The sequence below is a fragment of the Neomonachus schauinslandi genome, chromosome 1 (genome assembly GCF_002201575.2).
Source record: "Neomonachus schauinslandi chromosome 1, ASM220157v2, whole genome shotgun sequence".
In the NCBI taxonomy this organism is placed as follows: domain Eukaryota; kingdom Metazoa; phylum Chordata; class Mammalia; order Carnivora; family Phocidae; genus Neomonachus; species Neomonachus schauinslandi.
Window position 1 is genome coordinate 157,617,519 of NC_058403.1, and position 19,868 is coordinate 157,637,386.

The following is a 19,868-nucleotide window of genomic DNA, read 5'->3' on the forward strand; positions in this document are numbered from 1 at the left end:
GGGGGACTAAGGTCCACAGGGGTGAGGCCATGGGCCAGAGTCTCCAAGACCACAAGACCAGGGCTTTGAGCCCAAGTAGGCTGGCTCCAGAGCCCAGGCTCCGGCCCACTGCACAAGCAGGAGATTAGCATTCCCTCTGGAATTGGCCCTTCTGTGTGAAACCTTAAGAGTCGTGTTGGACAACAGCATTCAAGTCTGTTCTTAGCTGCTGCTTCTGGCTAAACACCTCCTCTCTTTCCATCGTCCCTCACACCTGGCCCCCATCCCCTTAGCCCTCTTTCTCTGTCTTCTCTTGTTTGCAGTGTGCCCACATCCCTCAGCCTGTACTGGAATTCACCAGAAGGGTAACTTGCCTCTTGGCCCCATAACCATAGGTAGAGGAAAGCTTACCCTCTTTCCAGCCTCATTTTGTGGATGAGGAAACTGGGGAGGCCTGGGGCGGGGGGTGTCAGCAGCTTGCCTCACTGGCCTTCAGTGCCTTCTGGGCCTGGCAGCCTCCACCCTGGGTGCCCCCAGAGCAGACCAGAAACACTTCACAGCCACGAAGGCAGCCCTCCCTCCCAGTGCATCGCATCCACTGGGCTAGCAGGTCTTCCTTTGATAGGTGCTTGGGCTGCACGCACCTCAGTTCCTGCATGTAGTGGCCAGGCTCCATCTGTCTTCCCTCTCTGCAGTTGGCTTCTCCAGTGGCTTGGGGTTTTCAGGAGCTGCACTGGCAGGGATAGGGCTGGATTTGCAAGCAAGTTTGGGTCTAGCCAGTCATGACTTGGCTCAGGGGAGCCCAGAGGGTGGGCAGTGCCCTGGCTTTCAAAGCAAGGACTGTGCTTTGAATACAGGCTGGGCTCATTCACTGCCACCAAACCTCTATCTCCTCTGCTCTCATGCCATGGGGGCAAATGCAGGGAAAGCTGGAACGTGTGACTTTGAGCAAGTCATTTCATTTTGCTGAATCCCTATAGGGCTTTTCTGAAGATTCACTAATGGTGTGGAGGTGCCTCTCACGGAGTATGGCCGAGGACAATTTGTGGCTCTCATCTGCTGAGGGTGGGATGGGAGAGGAGGTGCAGAGGGCTGGATAGTCTGAGGGAGGAGGAGTTTGCTGCCAGCTTCTCTCCCTGCCCTGGCGGCTCGTGTCCATAATGCCCGTCTAGGCCATCTTCTGGCTCCTGGAAGGATCCACCCAGGCTGCTGGAAATAACTGCGCAGACCATCAACGGGCAGGGGTTGGGGGTACCAGCATTCCCGAGACCACACTGGGTTCCTGGCAGTGTGCTGAAGGCCAGCCTTCTCACCCACATTGCCTGACCCTGCAAGTGGAATTGAAGACACAGAAGTTAGCAGGAGGGGACGTTACACCTAATCAGTGCTGTTAGGCCCTCTGGCCAAGCCATAAAACAAGAGAACAGGAGTGACACAGGCACTCCCTTTGAACTTGAATCCTTTCTAAACTGCCATTCCAGCCCCAGGGAGACCACAAAGCAGCAAGCAAGAGGGAGCCCCCTCGGGCCCCTCCTCAGAGGGTCAGAAAAAGCCCATTCGCTCCTCACCTTATCCCGGATGCTTAAAAAAATATTGTGGTAATGTAGGTCAGTGAACTGACCGGCACCACACACCAGCAGGATTACAGGGCCCGCCAGCCCGCACGCTGGCCCGCCTGGTCAGATGAGAACATAAACAAGAAGTGCTGGGAGCCCTCCACTTCCCCAGCCCTAGGCTTTTGTTTATGTAGCACTTAAACCAACTTTGGGGTCGTTGCAGTCTGCCTTGAAAGCCCTGAAGCTTTTTGAAGTTCCCCTGAAGTTAATAAAATTAGTCTGCCCCCATTGCAAGTCCTTGGCTTGGGGGAGAAGATGGATCCTCCACCGTGTCTGTGGCATTTCACTTTTTAAGTTAATATTCTATAACCAAAAGAAAGGGGGAGGCAGGGGAGAAGATGCAGTAGAAAGTCTTGTGAAATGCCTTCTTGCTAATAGGTAGCATGCCTGCCAGCCACCCCGTGGCCCTGGTCACGGTGAAACCCAGCCGCCAGGCCCACTGGAAGGCCAAGAGATGGGCCGCTGTGCTCCAGGGTCAGGGATGACCAGCTCTGGGGCGGGCAGGGGAACTAGGCGCAAGGTGAGGCTGTTGGCTCCCTCTCGAATGAAATGTACCACCAACCACGAGTCTGCTTGAGTGATTTTCTTTTGCCCCCAAGGAGCCAAGAGTCACCTTCTGTCTCCCTCCCCACCTGTGTATCATGTGCATATTTACTGGGACCTTTCGTGGGTCAGGGCCATGTGAGAGAGAACTCCCAGTCTGTCTGGTGAGGGACACAGACAGGCCAACTGCCTGTGATGAGACAGAGCGGCCAGGCCTTGGGACAGGAGGTGCCTGCCACGTGGGGAGGCTGTCTGAAGGAAAGCTTGTCCAAGCTGAGCCTGGGAGGACTGCCAGGGGTCTGGGGTGGGTACAGAGTTGGGAAGAGGGTGGGGGGATGATAGACATGTTCATTATATTCACTAGCTTGATGGTAATGGTTTCATGGGTATCTATGTATATCTCAAATTCTCAAGTTTTACCTAAAATATGTACATGCTGTTATATATCAGTTATGCCTCAATGAAGTGTTAAAAGATGAAAGACCACAGGCAGGACTGAGCATTGCAGATGTACCAACAATCAGTTATGTACATGTTCCACTTTGACTTAGGCATTCAAGGAGTGCACATATGGTAAGTGGTGTTTACATGCAGGAAATGCAGCTGTGGAGAAGAGAGCCATGTTTCTGCTTTCTCGGACCTGGGTCCTGCTTGGGAGGAGTAAACAAGTAACAGATAAAACGGTGGCGTAATATCAGGGATGATCTGTGCTCCGAAGACAGAGACAGGACCAGGGTGTGCAGAGGAGCAAGGGCTGGGGTGCAGGGGGCCACAGGCACGAAGGCCTTGACTGGGGCCCTTGCTGGGCACCAAGGGCCTGCCCAGAGATGGGGACGCCCTGTCTGCAGTGAGCAGTCCAAAGGCAGAATGTAATTACCTCCCACAAGGATATGCATGAGCCACTTGAGGCAGGAGCTTTGATTTGTCCTCAGTGACACACCAGGCACATGGTAGGCTCTCGATAAGTATTTGTAGGGAGAAAGGAAGGACATTATGAATTTGGGGTGAATTTTCTGCCTGGATTGCCCATTGGGTCCCTGTGGTGCCTTTTATAAAATGGTTCTCTAGGTAGGTTGTAAGCTCCTAGTGCAAGGACTGTGCTTTATCATCTCTCAGCCAGCCATGATGCTGGGGACAGGTCTTCTGTCTCAGCTGGCTCTGTCTCACAGGCCAGCAAAGGCCTGGGACCCACCCGTTCTGCCCAGAGTGCCCCAGGGCTTCGCGGCAGCACCAGACCCGCCCGCTTCTCCAGCTTGGGGCGGGGGGTGTGGTCAGTGCAGTCTTCCTCTGCTTGAATGCTGGAGCATAGGCTCTGCAGAAGCTCGCCATGCTTGGGTTTGAGCTTCTACTGTGCCGCTGGCTCTGGCGACAAGCACTTCCCTCAGATCTCCCCTCTAACCGCCCTGAAGTAGGAATGAAAACCCCTTGCACACAGGGGTGCTCGAGGGCTCAGTGGGGCCCCGCTAAATGACTCTGTCATAGGCTGAGGTGCCCTGAGGCAGTCTCTTTCTCCTAAGGACAGGTGGCCTCTCTGCAGCACAGGCTGAGCTTGGGACAGGAAGTGGCACACAGCACCTCTGGAATGGCTAATCCAGAGCCATCGGGTCAGTTCAGCTAAACAGCCTGGGCCCCTACTGTACCGGGCGAGGCTGCTGAATGTGAGAGGCAGCCCTGCCTCCCGGGCTCCGGCCAGGCTGGGAACGGAACTCCACATGCAGGCCACTCTGGTGGGTGTGGAGACAGGACTTCTGGGAGCCGGGGGGCCCGGGAAAGCATGTGGGGCTGGTGACATCTGCTCGCCCTCGCTCTCCGTGTCCTGCAGGCCAGAGGAGCCGGCTCCATTCATTTGACCCAGCAGCACCCACAGATGAGGCAGAGCCCACGGCAAGCCAGCCCACAGGGGAGCTGTGCTGGAGCCGAGTCCTGAAGGACGAGGAGAAGTTCATGTGTGGGAATGAGATTTGTGAATTATAAAGGGCTATGCAAGTGGAAATGATTATTCTTATCGTTGTTTGTATCCAATTCATCCATCACTGGGGAGAGGAGGAATGCGAGTACCTTTTATCTGGCACTATGAATCAAATAGAACAGGGTATGTTTTTCTAAAAGGGTCTTAGGGTAAATGGGACAGTTTCTACCTTTCAAAACAATCCATCTGGGGCCCTTGGCCCAATCTTGGCGTCTTGGGCAGAAGTGAGAGATTTCTGAGGTTGAGGACAGCCCAGCCCATGGGGGTCCCCCGTGAGCCTCAGCCTCAGGAGGAGAGCGCGTGGAGGCCGCTGGTAGCGCTTCCGGCCTCCCCGCTGCTGCCCGGGCTGGCGCCTGCTCACACTCAACCCTGTGCGCGGGGCCTGGAGAGCAGGGGGAAGCCTCCCCCGTTGCGCTGTGGCATGCCAGATGCCAGGTGGGTCATGGGTCCTGCCCCACAGTAGCAGCAGCTCTCAGGCTGAAGCTCTGTGTCAGCCTTTCTGAGGTCATCTGGGAGAGGGTCTAGTCTTTCATATCACATACACACACACCCTTTCTCTCTCTTTTACACAGACGCCTGGCCCCTTCCTGGCACTGGCCCTGGAAAGGAGCCGGGCAGGGCAGGGGAGGCCACCTGGGGGGTTGGGGAGCTTCAGGCCATGCCACATTCCCTGAGGGGAGATGGCTCTTCAGCCTTCTCATGGTCGGTCCCTGGGGAGAGGTTCAAGGTGAACATAGCTCGTACTGAAATCAGGGCTGTACCAGGTTGGCTTTTTCACACACACGCATGTCCCTTCTGTCAACCTGAGCCTCCACAAAGAGGTGAGGGGCCCAGGTTCAGCAGTAGAGGGCCTGGCCATGGCCAGCAGGGAGCCAGGGGAGCTGGGGCTTCTGCCGGGATGGGGGCAGGAGGGCGTCATGCAGAGGGGGCAGCGGGGCTGTGGAGTAGATGTGGGCCAGGCTAGGAAGGGGCTCTGACAGAGTGAGGAAAGCCTTGGCTGAAATACATACGTGCAGAGAGTGCTGGAGCAGCAGAGACTGCGTTCTCAGACACTCCTTGTGGGAGGGAAAAGCAGAGAGAGGGCGAGGCGAGTTCTAGAAAGCCTTGCTGCAGGATCGGGAGTGGATGTCATCCTCTCGACCTGGGGTGTCCATGCAAGCTTTCCTGAGGAGAGTGCTGCTAGCCATCATTAGACAAGTGCTCAAGGACAGGCAGGGTGCAGTGGCCATGCAGAGGCAGGTGCAGGCAGGGCGATTGTGGCTTCTGAGTTCCCTCTGCCCTGGGAGCTCTGTGACCTTGGACAGATGGCCAAACTCTGCTGTGTCGCCAGTTTGTGTCTGTAAAGTGAGGAAAGAGTGCCTCCCTCCCGTTGCTGCTGTGGTGCTAAGTGTGACCCCCATAAAGTTCTCGCAGGTGGCCTGGCAGCAGCCGGGGCTCACTGGAGGTCAGTGGTGATGGTGATGAGGGCTGGCCACCACATGGCCCCAGTGCATTCCGTTGTCAGTGAGATGGGCAGATCACCAGGTGGGGGCGGGGGGCGGGGGGTAGCGGCAGCAGGCCTGGCTTCCTCTAGCACACACTGATGCTCTCTCTGGGGCTGGGTGTGTGGGGACAGGTGATGGATGACCACAGCGTGATCGGCCGCTCCCTGTTCAAAAAGGAGACCAACATCCAGCTCTTTGTGGGCCTCAAGGTGTACCTATCCACTGGGGAGCTGGGGGTCATCGACAGCGCCTTCGGCCAGAGTGGCAAGTTCAAGATCCACATCCCTGGTGAGTGCAGTCCCTTCCTCCCACTGGCAGGTACTGTGCAGGCATGGAGAGATGGTAGAGACAGTGCATGGACAGTGCCCCTTGGCTCAGGATGCTCAGCCTGCCTGAGCTGATGCATGGGGCCCAGCCCTCTCAACGTCATGGCTTCCTGTCCCACAGGCTTGTGGCTGGAGAGCCAGGGTGGGTCCTGGGGGGGCTGGTGTACAGTCAGCCTCTGGTCTGAGCCAGGGTCAAGGTGTGAGTCTGAGCTCCTGCTCCACAGTAAACCATACAGGGGTGACCTTGGGTGAATTACCTGGCTTGTCTGTGAAGTGCGATACCAATCCTGATCTGGGAGGTGCTTTGGAGGAAGAGTTGGTGAGAGAGACTGCCAGGGGCCTGGCATACTGCCCCAGTAGTCAGTACGGTTTCCCAGAATATGAGTTGCCACCTACTTTTTTGCCCGGTGGAGAACAATAGGTGCTGAGCCTCTGAGGGATCTGAGTTGGGACTTATCCATGGTGGGCTCAAAGGTGTGCCTTGCTCTTGGGAATAGAGCCCTTGGATCTCTTTAGTTTGGCCCTCCCTTCCATCACTGCTGCACTTACCCCACACCCATCTTCTGGAGGTCCTGCCACACACCAGGCAGGCTGCTGTGGTCGTGGGAGGGGACAGGTGGGAACACATTCGGTGAGTATCTACTGTACGTCACAGAAAAATAAAGCAGGGGGAGTGTGAGAAGCACTGTGTGTGTACCTCTGGACAGGGGCGATCAGGGAGGACCTCTCTGAGGAGGTAACAGTTGAGTAGGGCCCTGACCAAAGGGAAGGAGGGAGCCCCACTGACACCAAGGGAAGGAACACTCTGTGGAGAGAGGGGACAAGCGCAAAGGCCCTGGGGTAAGGGTGAGTTTGGGTGTGCGTTTGAGGAGTGGTTGTTTGGCACGAACTGGGAGGCATGTGGGATGCCACTTTTCTTCGCCAGCATTGTGTTAGGCCAGTTCCCAAACATGCAGCAGAGTTGAAGGATGTTACAGAGAAAGCCTGATTTCATATCAGCCTGTGGCTGTACTTTGCCTATCTGCAGGACTCTGGGTTTTATTCTTGTGAGGGTTGGAAAGCCATGGGGAGGTTCAGATCCGGTCAGCAACGTGCTATTGGTGTGTAGCTTCTTGAGTGAAATCTCCAGGTAGGGTAGTGCCCTGGCTGAGCAAGGAAACAGGAATGCCAGCTCCCTGGCAGCTCACTGAGTGAAGTCAGTACCCTCTGCTCTCCTGAGAGCCTGGCTGAGGGGCCTTGCCTCCTGAGTCCTTCCGCAAGCCCAGAGCGTCATGTGTGGCATTTGCCCTCTCGTGAGGAAGGGCAGCAAGCATCAGAGGCCTGCTTCCCTGTGGCCCTCAGAACCACTGTTTGTACCCCGAGGTCTCTGTCAGGGTGGAGTTCAGCTCTGTCGCAGTTGGAGATACTCCCTTGGGGCAGGCCAAGTGGCCCACCGATAGGAGCCTCTAACCATGATACCAGGCTTCAGGCTCCTGTCCTGTCCTCTCCACTGCTCTGGTCATTACCTCAGCCAAACCGGGGTCCACAGTGCCCTGCTCTGGGTTCCAAGGAGCACACACAAGGCATGAGCCAGGCAGGCCAAGGTCCAGACCTCTGTTCCCAGGGCCCTGGGCCTGTACCTGTGGGGGCTTACTGGAAGGAGGGGTACAGGGCACTGGGAGGGCAGAGGGGAGCTGCCTGGAGTTGGGGGGCTGCACCCTGGAACACTCATCCCTCCCCCAGCTGTGGGGGCCTGCTGGTTCAGACAAGGGAAGGACAGCACCATCTGTTTCCTTTTTTGGGGGTGTGTAGAGTCATGCCGACATTCCCTCAGCTCCCCTTCCTTTAGCCTGAGGCAAGCTCAGAGTTGGGGTGTTCCCAGAACAGGCCGGAGTACAAGAGGAGGCTTGTTTGGGGGCCCTGGGTGCTGGGGTGGGAGTACAGGGAGGGAGACACAGTGCCGCTGCTTCAGTCAACTCAAGTTCACATTCCTTTGTTAGGTCAGTGTTGCCTTTTTAATAGGTCTGCTTCCTGTTTGTGGCTTTTAAGCTTTTTATTAAATATAACTGGTCAGATTCCTTCATCCCACCCACCCCACTCCTCACCCCCCTCCTGCTTGTCTTTTCCTGCCGATTCCTCCCATAAAGAATTACTTTTAACCTTTTTGAAGTGCATTAATTGTGAAAGACTCTTCAGTGAACCTGAGACACCCAGTGCCAGGTGGAGGAGGAGGAGCGATGCTGGCTGTGAGCTGCAAGTGCTGGGGTGCGGAGGCCCAGGGCTTTGGTCCCATCTAAGGCTCCCAGAGCAGGAGCGGTTCAGGGGAGAGCTGTCCAAGCCCCCAGACTGTGGGTGGAACTGGGTCAAATGTGGCCTATGGGCCTTGGTGCTAGCTCTGCAGGGCAACACAGTGGGTGAGGCAGTCTAAATATCATCTAGATGTCCTCCCATCTGCCCCTCACCCCCAGTCCGGGTGCTCCCTGGGGCCTCTCACTTCCGTGACAAGGCCAGATGCCAACAGGGCCTAGCAGGTGTTGAAGAGACCAGGTGGCAGGCAATAGGGAGTGGTGGGGACCATGGTGGCCTGCTACTCAGGTCTCTTGCTATAGGCCAAGGAATCTAATTTTATCTGATTTCATTTTTATGTAAAACTTCCTGATTAAAAATATAAAACTGTCCAAACTAAACAAAACATACCTTTGGGCTGGGTTTGGCCCATGGCGACTTGTAACTCCTACTTGAATTTCAGGACCAACACTTACTCCTCAGGTTCATGAGTCAAAGGTGAACCGTAAAATGGAAACAGTGTTTTATGGAGCCCTAGATGCTGGGCTCTGAGACAGGAGTCCTGACACTGAGCGCATGGCTTCCCCCAGAAGATAGTCTCCGAAATCAGAGGGGCTAGAGGGATAGCCCCACCTGACACCCAAGGAGCTGACCCAGAAAGTCTTGAGGGGGCCTCAAGATTGGGAAGCCCCACATTTACATAGCTACTCCCTTCAAGAAAGTGGCCTCTGTTTGTAAGTCCTGGGAGGCTGGGAGGCCCTACAAGATGAGCTAGGAACGCACTGGGTTGCACTGCTACAGAGAAGGAGTAGGTAGAAGACTTCGCAGGCAGAGTTGAGGCTCCTCCTGAAGATCCAGCCCATGGCATAGTGTCTCTGCTTCCCAGGTGCCGGGCGCTACATTGTGGAGCCAGGTCCGGTGGCCTTCATCTCCAGGTGGGCCTAGGGAGCAGCAGGGCTGAGCACCTGACTCATGGTCTGTCTGGGTGGCCAGCCTGTCCCTTCTCGCCCTGCCACCCCCAAGAGAGGGGTCAGGGCTTCGGGGAGCCGGGCTCTTGGGGTCCACGTGTGGGTGGAGACCCCCCTGTGCGGGGTGGCCTGGCCTGGGCTGCCACTGCTCACCCTGCTCTTCCCGTGCCGCCCTCCACTCCACACCAGCATCCCAGAACCAGCTGCCACCAGCCCCACACACCCCACTCTGCAAGGGAAATGAGCTCCTTGATGACTTCCTGCCAGAGAAGAGTCAAGGGGAGGAAGACACTTGTCCCTCCTAACAGCTACGAGCCACCTCTTACTGACTCTAGGGGAGAATGTGAGCATATGCATGCATTTTTTTTTTTTCCTTTCAAAGATTTTATTTATTTTTTAGAGAGCGAGTGAGAGAGAAACAGCATGAGAGGGGAGAGGGTCAGAGGGAGAAGCAGGCTCCCCGCTGAGCCGGGAGCCCGATGTGGGACTCTATCCCAGGACCCTGGGATCATGACCTGAGCCGAAGGCAGACGCTTAACCATCTGAGCCACCCAGGCGCCCCATATGCATGCATTTTGTCTTCCAAAACAATGCCTCAGAAACCTAAAGTTACCCAGTAGGTTGATATGTGTACCTTGGTAGGACAAGGTAAGCTCTTTGAGTGGCTCGTCTCCCACACGGTGCTCCTGGACCTGCCAGTTGGGGGAGGATTGTACGTAGTCTGTGCTAGTAGAACAGATGGGGATGGGCTGCAGTGCGAATGCAGCTGATGGCCTAGTCACTGGAAAACCCTAGGCCCCAAGTACCACAGGTTGACATGCATCACCGCCTCGAGTCAGGTGACCACACGACTCCCAAGTGAAACTGACCATGTCACAGAGCTCCAAGCAGACACTCACTTTGGAAAAGCCAGAGCTGGTGTTATTGAGAACCACAGCCACTGGTGGCCACAGCAAGGACCTCGTCCTCTCCACGGGCCTGTCCTGCCTGCCAAGACCCACACTTCTCGTACGTGTCAAGAAACTGACCTTGCTGTGAGTCAGCCAGACTCTCAGTCAAACCTGGAAGCAGAGGTCTCGGGCCCCACTAACTGGCCCTTAGGATCCTCAAATTTTGGTGATCTTTTAAGACCCTTTCAACTTTTACTAATCACAACTAAATGGACTCTAGGCAGATGAGAAGAGAAAAGAAAGAAATGTGTGGAGTTGTACTCGCGGTAAGAAACCAGAAGGAACTTCTGCTTACTGCTCTTCAGGAGGAGCATCACTCAGGAGCCAGGACAGCTGCCTGAGGGGGCCCCCGGGAAGCCCGCAGGAAGGTTGGCACCCATGGCGTTGGAGTATCGCCATTTGACAGATGAGGACCCCGAGGCCTGGAGGATAAGCAATGAACTTGCCCGGTGTTACATAGCAGGAAGCGTCAGAGTAGGATTGAACCCAGATTACCCCGCTGTCGACCACTCTGCCCACGACTCTCTCTGAGCTCTGGCTCCTCATGGGGCTGGTGGGGAGGTGAGAACGCACAGCTCTGTCCCTCAGGCTGTGTGGGAGAAGGGAACTGTTGTAGCCATTCTGCTTGGCGGGGCCTCTAGCAGAGGGCCTGAGAGATGCGATGGGGAGGCTGCCATGTGGCCCCGTGGCAGAGTGGCACATCTGGAGAACCACGGCCTGCTCACCTCTGATCGGTGTTCTGAGGAGGGTCCCTAGGCCACCATGGCTTTAGCTTCTGCCCCCTGCAACCACCTCCAGGTGTTCAGGGCTTCGGTGTACCATCCCAATCCAAGCCAAGGGGGTTGGCTTTCCATGGAATAAGAAATGCTGCTTGCACACATGAATAAATGAAGTCTATTCAGTGGAATAGGCTGGACTAGAATGAACAAATGAGTGAACCCAGGCCTGTGGGGGCCAAGGAGCCTGGTGCCTGGTGTGCTGTGGGCCTCCCCAGAAACGCCTCCAAAGGAGGAAGGTACTAGCGTCATCAGACCCCCTCAGCACAGCCATCTCTTCATGACGTGGCTTTGGGGGTTCTAGTTCTTTAAAGAGAACTTGAAGGGGGAGGGTGCCAGTCCGTCCAGCTCTGCAAACTCCAGTGGAGGCTCAGGGCTGCGGACGCAGAGACCATTTGACCGAGTCCTGCCCCAAGGCACATCCCCATGGGAGACACGAAGGCACAGACCAACAGTTTGCAGTCAGCATGGCGGGCGTCCATAGGAGTACGGGGCCAGGAACGGAGTGGGGAGAGTGGCCATCCTGAGGGAGAGAAAGGGCAAACTTCCCCAAGGAGCTGCTGTCCAAGCAGGGATTGGGAGGGAAGAGGAAAAGGAGGTATATGGAGAGAGCTGGGATCAGATGTGTGTTCTCTAGAATCCTGTGGCCAGTAGGAGAAGCCGTGGATGGGGAGCGCAGGCCCCGGCCCCTGGCTGCCTGCTCTGGGCTTCATTTTCTACGCCTCTACCATGGCTGTGGGAATGCTCACCTCACCTCCCAGGGCCTCATTCCTCCCTCACTGCCCAGACCACTCCGCAGACCCAAACCAGAGCCCCTCCTCTGTGGAGGGACACCTGACTCCAGACCACCACTTGGTGCTCCTCTCTGGCACTGCCCAGGGCACTGGTGCAGGAGGAGGCCAGGGCTGAAAGGATGGAGCCTGTCCATTTAATCCGGCTCTAACCCATTCTGCAGATGGGGAAATTGAGGCCCCTTGATCACAGCTATACAACTAGTAAGAGCCCTCTTAAGTCCCCAGGGAAACGCACAGTGGCTACCAGGAACAAGGGGTGCAGAGGCCCTACCAGCTGGCTCTTTTCTCAGAAGCTCTTTCCCAGGACTCAGTTCAGGCAGACCGCCCTAGCACCCGTGTGCTGAAACAGCCTCCCCTTTGTGTCCCAAGACTCCAGGGGCAGCCCCGCACCTCCGATCATCTGTCTCTCGTCAGCTGTTTATCAGGCCCTTCAGGTGCCCGGCCTTGTCCAAGGCCTGGAATGTGGCAGAGGGGAGGGAGGTCCTGAACGTTGGCTGGAGAAGGAGAGTCATGCAGTGCTCCATCTTAGCCTGAGCACCCAGCGGGGCAGCACTACCTCTTCTGCCTCACCGGCTCTCAGTGCCCAGGTCGGCCAGGAGGGTAGGTGGACCAGGCCAGGGCTGTAAGTGCTACAGGCCCAGTTCCTTGGAGGGTCCCTTGACACAGCACAAGGCATGGCCTGCAGAGACAGGCAGCCCCTTTTGATTGTGGCAGGCCATGCCCACCTGGAGCTTCAGCCCCTCAGTGTTAACACCAAGGAATAATTCTGATTCCAAGCAGGAGGTAGGGATTAGATCGCTAAGCCCTGCCCACAGTATCTGACCTGTGACAAGGGCTTTGTGAATGGTAGCTGGGGTTGCGTGTTGTTTTCACCCACGAGGCACCTGCCCTTACCTGGGGTCCCACATGCCCACCGAGGGCCCTGCCCCCACGGCAGAGCAGGGGGAGTTACCATCTTTCAAGCTGAGTTTGGCTCAGCTACCAGGACCCCTCCCATTTATTGACCCTGGAAGGCACTTTGCATTTGGTCAAAAGCAAGGATTATACATTTCCCTTCCGATTGAACACAGAGTCCCAGGTGTCCCCCTGGGCCCGAGCAGGTGATTGGTGAAACACGAGACGTGGCTTCTAGGAGCTGTCCAGGGATGTTGGCCGAAGCCGGATGGGCCAGCAGCCAGAGGGAGTGGGGCCGCCTGGGGGTCTGCAGCCTGAGGACCCGCAGCAGGGACAGCAGCCATCCAGGAAAGCAGCAGGCAGGACCCACGGTGAGGGTGATGATGCCAGTGGCACAGACAGTGGCCACTCCGGAGCCCTCGCTCTGTACCAGGGAGCGTGCCCCCACGTCGCCAGACCACCCCATCCTCCCAGTAGCACCCTCATTTCACCGAAGAGGGGCCCAAACCAGTACGGAGCCCACGCAGCTCGCCTAAGGTTGCACGGCAGGAGGAGGAGGACTGGGGCCAAGTGCAGCAGTGGCCACGGCACACCCCGAACCACGGCGCAGCTCACCGTCCGAGCTCAGAGACAGCCGACCGGCTGGGATGTGCAGTCGCCTGGCACGAGCGCACTCCACCTCCATCTGGTTCTCTACTCTCACCTCCTCTGCCTCAGCAGCAGTGCTGGGCTCCGGGCACACAGGCTCAAGAGGACACGGGCCCGCTCTGGGAGTTCTCAGTCAGTCGTCCATCTAGTCAGCAATGAGTGTTTGAGCCCCTCTTATGTGTCATCCCTGTGCTGCTGTAACAAGTAACCACAGCCTAGGTGGCTGAAAGCAGGGACGCTATCGTCTCTGTTCTGGAGGCTGGAAGTCCGGGATCAAGGTGTCAGCAGGGCTGGTTTCTTTAGTGGCCCCGCTCCTTGGCTTGCAGATGGCTGTCTTCTCCCTGTCTCTTCACATGGCTGCGTGTCCCTGCATATCTCTGTCCTAATTCCTTTTTCTTATAAGGACACTGGTCAGATTGGATTAGGGCACACCATTATGACCTTGTTTTACCTTAATCACCCCTTTAAAGGCCCTGTCTCCAAATACAGTCACATCCCGAGGTGCATGGGGTTAGGACCTCAGTGTGTGAATCTGGGGGGACACAATTCAGCCCATCGCATTGGGAAGATGAATGCGTCTCCCAAGCATTTGTAACTTGGCAGCCCTCACCAAGCTGTGCAGGGAAAGGGTGTGGTGCTGTGAGAGTATAGAGCAAGACTGACTTAAGTCTGGGGTTAGGAAGGCTTCCTGTGGCAGTGGCAGGGTACAGGGCCCTGGAGGATGAGTAGGAGCCCTTCAAGCAGAGTAGGGGCAGTGTCCCAGGCAAGGAAGGGCCTGAGCAGAGCTCTGAGGCAGAAGATATCGGCATCTTCAGGGATAACTGGGCCCAGGAAACTGGAGGGCGATGGGGGATGGGGACGTGGGCGGGCAGGGGCCACCATGTGGGGTCTGGTGAACCCCAGGGGGCTGTTCATCTCTACCCTAATGCAGAGAGGAGTTGTTGGAGAGCCTGTGGTGGGCGTAACATCAGATTTCCATTGCCAAAGATCCCTTTTTTTTTTTTAGATTTTATTTATTTATTTGACAGGGAGAGACACAGCGAGAGAGGGAACACAAGCAGGGGGAGTGGGAGAGGGAGAAGCAGGCTTTCCGCCGAGCAGGGAGCCCGACACGGGGATCAGGAATCATGACCTGAGCTGAAGGCAGACACTTAACGACTGAGGCACCCAGGCGCCCCGCCAAAGATCCCTTGATGCAGTGTCATCTTCCTACCAACCCTAAGAAGGAGTGTTGTCACCCCCGTGTCACAGATGAGGCTCGAAGAGCCATGCCCCACCCCACTCCTCTCCCACCCCACGCACATGCTCTTCCCAAGTCCCATGAGAGAGGTACTGCTGATGGGGCAGGAGGGTGTACATGGAGCGGGCTGGGAGCCAAGGTGCCAGGTGATCCTGTACTCTGCTTTCCCAGACAGGAACCACAGCTCTTGGCGCCCCCCTAGGGTGTCATGGCCTTGTTCTCACCATGTCCGGAAGGATGGGCACAGGTCTACACACAGCAGAAAGGTAGCTCTTCGGTCCCTGCTGCCCAGGCATTGCTGCTGGCCCCGAGCATAGGCACAGGCGTGCACCTGGACCCCCAGTGTGGATTCTTACCCTGCAAGGCAGAGTCCTGACCTCTTTCCACGGGCCTAGCTCACAGATGCTGCAAGACTGCAGCACCATAGACCAGTCCTCAGCCCTGAATCCAGGAACTGGAACCAGCTGCTTGCTTATGTCCCTGTCGAATGGTACAGGGAGGGAGACTAAGCCTTGGAAACGAGGCCCCAAGACAAGCTTAGCACCATGGCTGGAACCGTGCCTGTCACCTGCCTGGCCGTATCCCTGGCTCCATCAGGCACCCAACAAAGCCAGCGCGACAGGAAGATTCCCTTGTCCTGGTGCCTCACCCCATCAGGAAGGGAAGGCAGCCCTGCACCAGCTGCTCTCCCGTGGGCCTGCCCTGATGGGAGCCGCTGGCAGCTCAGGCGAGCTCTGGAAACGGGAGTTAGAGCTGGGCCCCCAGCTGCCTGCATTTGTGGGCCTGATGGTCCCTCGTCCCTCCCTCAGCTGGGAGAGCTGGGCCTCCGGGACTTGCCATGGCACAAGTTCCATGCACTTTACAATGTCCGCGTATGGCCCTGCTGCCCTTGGGCTGGGCCGGGACGCTGCTGCCACCCAGCCCAGACCCTGCTCCCATCTCCAGCTGTAGCGGCTTAATAAGCCTATGGTGCCGGAAGTGCCTCCTGTGTAAACAAGACTTGATGAAGTTTTCTGCCTTTTGCTTTTAAGAAAGAAGCGTTTCAGAATCAACTGTCCATGTTGTAGATAGTGATCCCCGGGTACAGTAGCTCAGCTAAGGGCGTTTGGGGCAGCTCACTGCCTTCAGAGTCGCTGTTTGCATTTGATGAACGTGGCTGTAATGATCCATTCTTGGGGTGCTGGAAGGCTTAGGCCAGTGTACAAAGATGCCCAGATCTGCCTGCCTTGTGCTGGCACCCAGGCCTGGAAACACAGGCCCTTCCAGGTGGGGGCTGCAAGGCTGACGCTGCCATGTCCCAGCGGACAGACACCGCTCAGCTCCACGCTGATGTTGCTGGACTGCAGCACGGCCATGTGATCAGATCTTCCCATTTTTCAAGAGAAACTGAGGATCTGGGTTTTTACGTGAAATCTCCCAGTTTTCTGACGGGGCCATCATATCTGGCCTCTGTTGGGGCCAGGTCCTTGATGCGCTGCCTCTCCATCCTCCTGCAGCCCCCATCCCATTTCCCTGAAGGGTACAGTGAGGCTTGGAGGAGCTAGATGACCCGCCCAGCAGACCCTGGAGTCCCCAGCAGAGTTGGGCATTTCTCATGGTCACCGTTCCGTGGCGAGGCTTCTGGAAACCCAGCAAGAAAAAGTGAAAACTCGTCTTGGTGCCAAAGGGAGGGGCCACGAGAAGTCCTGAGGTTGTGGGGATTGTCGTGTTCCCATAAATAGGCCCTCGCACAATAGGCCATTAGTTGCGTGTTCCCTCTGGGGTTTGAAGTGAAACTGGTTTTCTTTTCCTTTAAAATGTGCTCTCCCCACCCACCCACCCAGTCGCAACTGTAGACTCTGGCGCAGATTCCTGGGCAACCTCAGTAACCTGTCCTTGGGGCTTCATCAGAGTTCTTAGCTGGCTGCCTCAAGAGTGGCCCCTGCCAGGCCCAGATTGACTTTTACTGAAAGATACTGGCAGGACTGAGGCTGGTGCATGCTTGGCATTTCCTGCCCCCTCTAGGAGGTGGAAGCGGGGGACCTTCAAAGAACAAGAGCTTTGGAGTCGGCTAGACCTGAGTTGGAATCCTGGCTAGAATATTAACCTTTCAGGGCCTTGGTGTCTTCATCTATAAGATGGGTTATTTTGAGGGTTCCCCTGCCCAACCTTTCAAATACTTTCACCAGAATTAAAAGTTGGGAGAATAGTTTATTGAATATGCATATTCCCTTGGATTTCACGCTTGTTGACATGTTGTCACCTTGGTTTTCTGTGTGTGCTGAACCATTGGAATGTTAGACCTGGAACACCAGTGACACTGGAGTACGTCAGCGCATGCCCCCGGGAACAAAGGCATCCTCCTATACAACCACAATACGATTCTCTCTCGAGAAACTCAAAGTCCGTCTAAGACACAGCCCACTTTCAGATCCCTCCAGTTGTCCCAATAATGTCTTTTAAAACTTCTCCCTGATGGAGAATTCTGGGGAGGCTCACACCCTGCATTTGGCTGTCACGCCTCCAGGGGTTTTGGAAGAGTCCAACTTATCTGTTTCCCACATGCGCTCTTTGGGTCAGTCTGCTATTTCTTCATGACTGGGTTCAGGTGGTGCATTTTTGGAAGGAACCCCACAGAGGCGCTCTCATGTCCTTCTTAGTGCATCACCTGGGATGCATGTGACATCAGTTTGCCCACCGTGGGTGATAGAATTGTGTGGCTGGTGAAGGTGGTTGTCAGCAGGATCAAGGAAGAGATGGAGACAGCCCATGGCCCAGAGATAGCTGGTGTGAAGGCGGCTCAGGGCCGCACAGCTGCTGAGCTGTGGCCTGCGTGGAGGAAGGACACCAGGAAGTCCCTTTGGAAGTCAAGGTTGAGGCCCTGGTCTGGCAGCAGTGAGGCAGAACTGGCTCTATGGGGCCCAATGTAGGAGTGTCCTGCCCCTTTCCCACGGCCCTGGGCAGGCTAAGCCAGGGCCTGTGCAGGGAGGAGCTGCTTCTTCCCAATGCCTGTAGAGTCCTCTGTCTTCATCTGTCTCTGTCTCTGTCTGTCTCTCTGTCTCCCTCCCTCCTTTGCTCCAGCTGTGGCCCTCTCCTGTGATTAGCATCAGCCCTGAACACAGGGAACTGGTTTCTGCCCCTCCCCAGGGGGGCACAAGTATGGCAGAGATGACCACAGAAAGTTAAGAAGCATGACAGGGGCCCTACATGCCATGGGGACAGGGAGGATGGGTGACCACTCTTTTCCAGAGTGGGCCTGGAGTTTCCACAGATACAGTGAGTCTTGAGCTGGCTTGAAGGTACAGGGGTTTTCCCAGGTAGAGAAAGGGAGGAAAGGCATTCAGGACACAGGGAACAGAGTATGCTAATGCACAGAGGCTAGAAGGAGTTTGGCATACTCGCTTCTTCTAGTGTGTGGGACGTTGTTCTAAATGCATTATATGTTACTAATTCATTTAGTTTGGTGTGTTTAAAATGGTGGTTTTGGAACAGTTTTTTCAAAGCAGTGGAACTTTTTTCCCCAAAGTCTTACATGTCTTACACAGTTGAGCCCCTGGAGATCCTTCTTGCTATTCACCTTCAGTCCCCAGCCTGAGGCCCTGAAGCCCATGCTTGACATCTGGCCTTTGTCAGGTCAGGCTTCCTCGGTGTCAGCACTGCTGACATTTGGGGCTGGGTTGTTCCCTGTAGTGGGGGCTGCCCTGTGGAATGTAGGATGTTTAGTGGCATCCCTGGCCTCTGCTCACTGGGGGCCACTAGCACACCATGCTACCCCACCCCACCTTCCCTCTCCCATTGTAACAACAAAAAATTTCTCTTGACATTGCCAAATGTCTCCTGCAGGGCAAAATCAGCCCCCCTCCCCAGTTAAGAACCACTGGTCTAAGTAGATGGTAGAAGCCACAGTGGGTGGTATGCAGGCAGGGACACAGTGGGAAAGCTCTCCCAGGCAGCTGGTTGGAGAGTGAGAGACGAAGGCCCCAAGCCTGGGGCAGTGAGTATGTGGAGAGCAGGGCAGGGGGCAGGGCGGACAGGCTGCGGTGACTCCACACCTGCTGGGTTCAGAATAAGGAGGAGTAGCAAGGGGCACCCCGAACAGACTCCACCTCAGCCTCCTCTGGATACCGTGTGGCCAGCAGGGTGGGCCTCAGGAAGGCCTCAGGTCACAACCCACTCAGCCCAAGCATCTGCACTGTCTCCACACAGCAGTGCTGGGCCTGCTTCCCTAAAGCCTTGTCTTCTGGCATGTCCTCTGGGCGCTGGGGTAATGGAGGCCCCTGAGATCTGGACCCAGCACTCTTGAAGGGAGGGAGAGACTTTTTCCAGCTTGACATGTGCCAGGAACACAGCACCTCTACCTGGATTCTTACAAGTTGAGTGAAACTTCTTTGAGAAATATTTCTCGTTGTTTAGCACTCTCTAAAACTTTCCAGTTTTTTACAAGTTTGTGAGTTTAGGGGAAATTCGTATTTTTCCATATGAATTTATGCTGCCTGAGTAAAATCATCAGAGTTAACCGATTATTTGCTTTAATGTTTCAGGCAGTGCTAAGGGGAACTTTTGTGATTGGCTAAGTACTGTCTCTCCAGAAAGCCTTAATATAACAAACAACCAGCAGTCTTAAATACCTGAAAGAAAGTCTCAGAAATCAGAAGCCAGCCCCACATCCTATCACAGAACAATCTTGGCTCAGGCAATTCTGCCAGATCTCGTGTCTTAATCCCCAGTGCCCTGGACTGCCGTGGCAGCTGGTCATGCGCCCCAAACCTTGAGACCTTGAAGGACACGTGTGAGTAACAAGAACCGCCCTGCGCATTAGTTCTCCTGTGTTCCAAATTTACCACGTTAACTGAAGCACTTAACACATATTCAGAGAGCCTTGGTAATTATTGTTATTAATGAAGGGGTTTGGCTGGCCTTCCCAGCCAAATGCTGGAGCACAGAAAAGCCTGTGACCAGAGGGCCAGGCATAGCGCAGACTGATACAGGCTCGGCCGCTGGCCGGTATTCAGCCCTTGCCCTGTGCCAGACTCTGGTCCTCGATGCTTTACATAATTTACGCGATTGCGTTTTTGCAAAGCCCTTGGAGTTGGGAACTATTCATAGGTTAATCGCTTGCCCTGGGTCTTACACTTGGACAACCCTCTGACTTTGGTGGCCACAGTACGCACAGCCCTCCCGGGAGAGACTGCGCTCAGGACAGAAGGGAACCAGCCCAGCTCACGCTTCTGCAGGTCATCCGCGCAGGCGCTGAGCGTTGTAGCTGTGAGGTCAGCGCTCACCCGGGGTTGCTGCTGCCGTGGCTGCCACTCCAGCAAACCGCGGAGCTCTCCCCGGGCTCCTTCCGGTCAGCGGGTGCACCTGGCGGGGGCAACACTGGTCACCGCACCAGTACGAGCCGTTGGAGAGCCGCCCCAAGGCTAGGGATTTGGTGGCC

The 19,868-nt window shown here is 55.8% G+C and overlaps 1 protein-coding gene across 1 annotated transcript in view; it reads left to right on the top strand.

Annotated features, from left to right (window-relative positions):
- EEFSEC (eukaryotic elongation factor, selenocysteine-tRNA specific) overlaps positions 1 to 19,868 on the top strand; it is a 243,656-nt gene that overhangs the window by 192,103 nt on the left and 31,685 nt on the right. Inside the window, exon 6 of the mRNA XM_021695078.2 lies at positions 5,723 to 5,879. Coding sequence (XP_021550753.2) covers positions 5,723 to 5,879 — 157 coding nt within the window. The remainder of the gene's footprint in view (positions 1 to 5,722; positions 5,880 to 19,868) is intronic.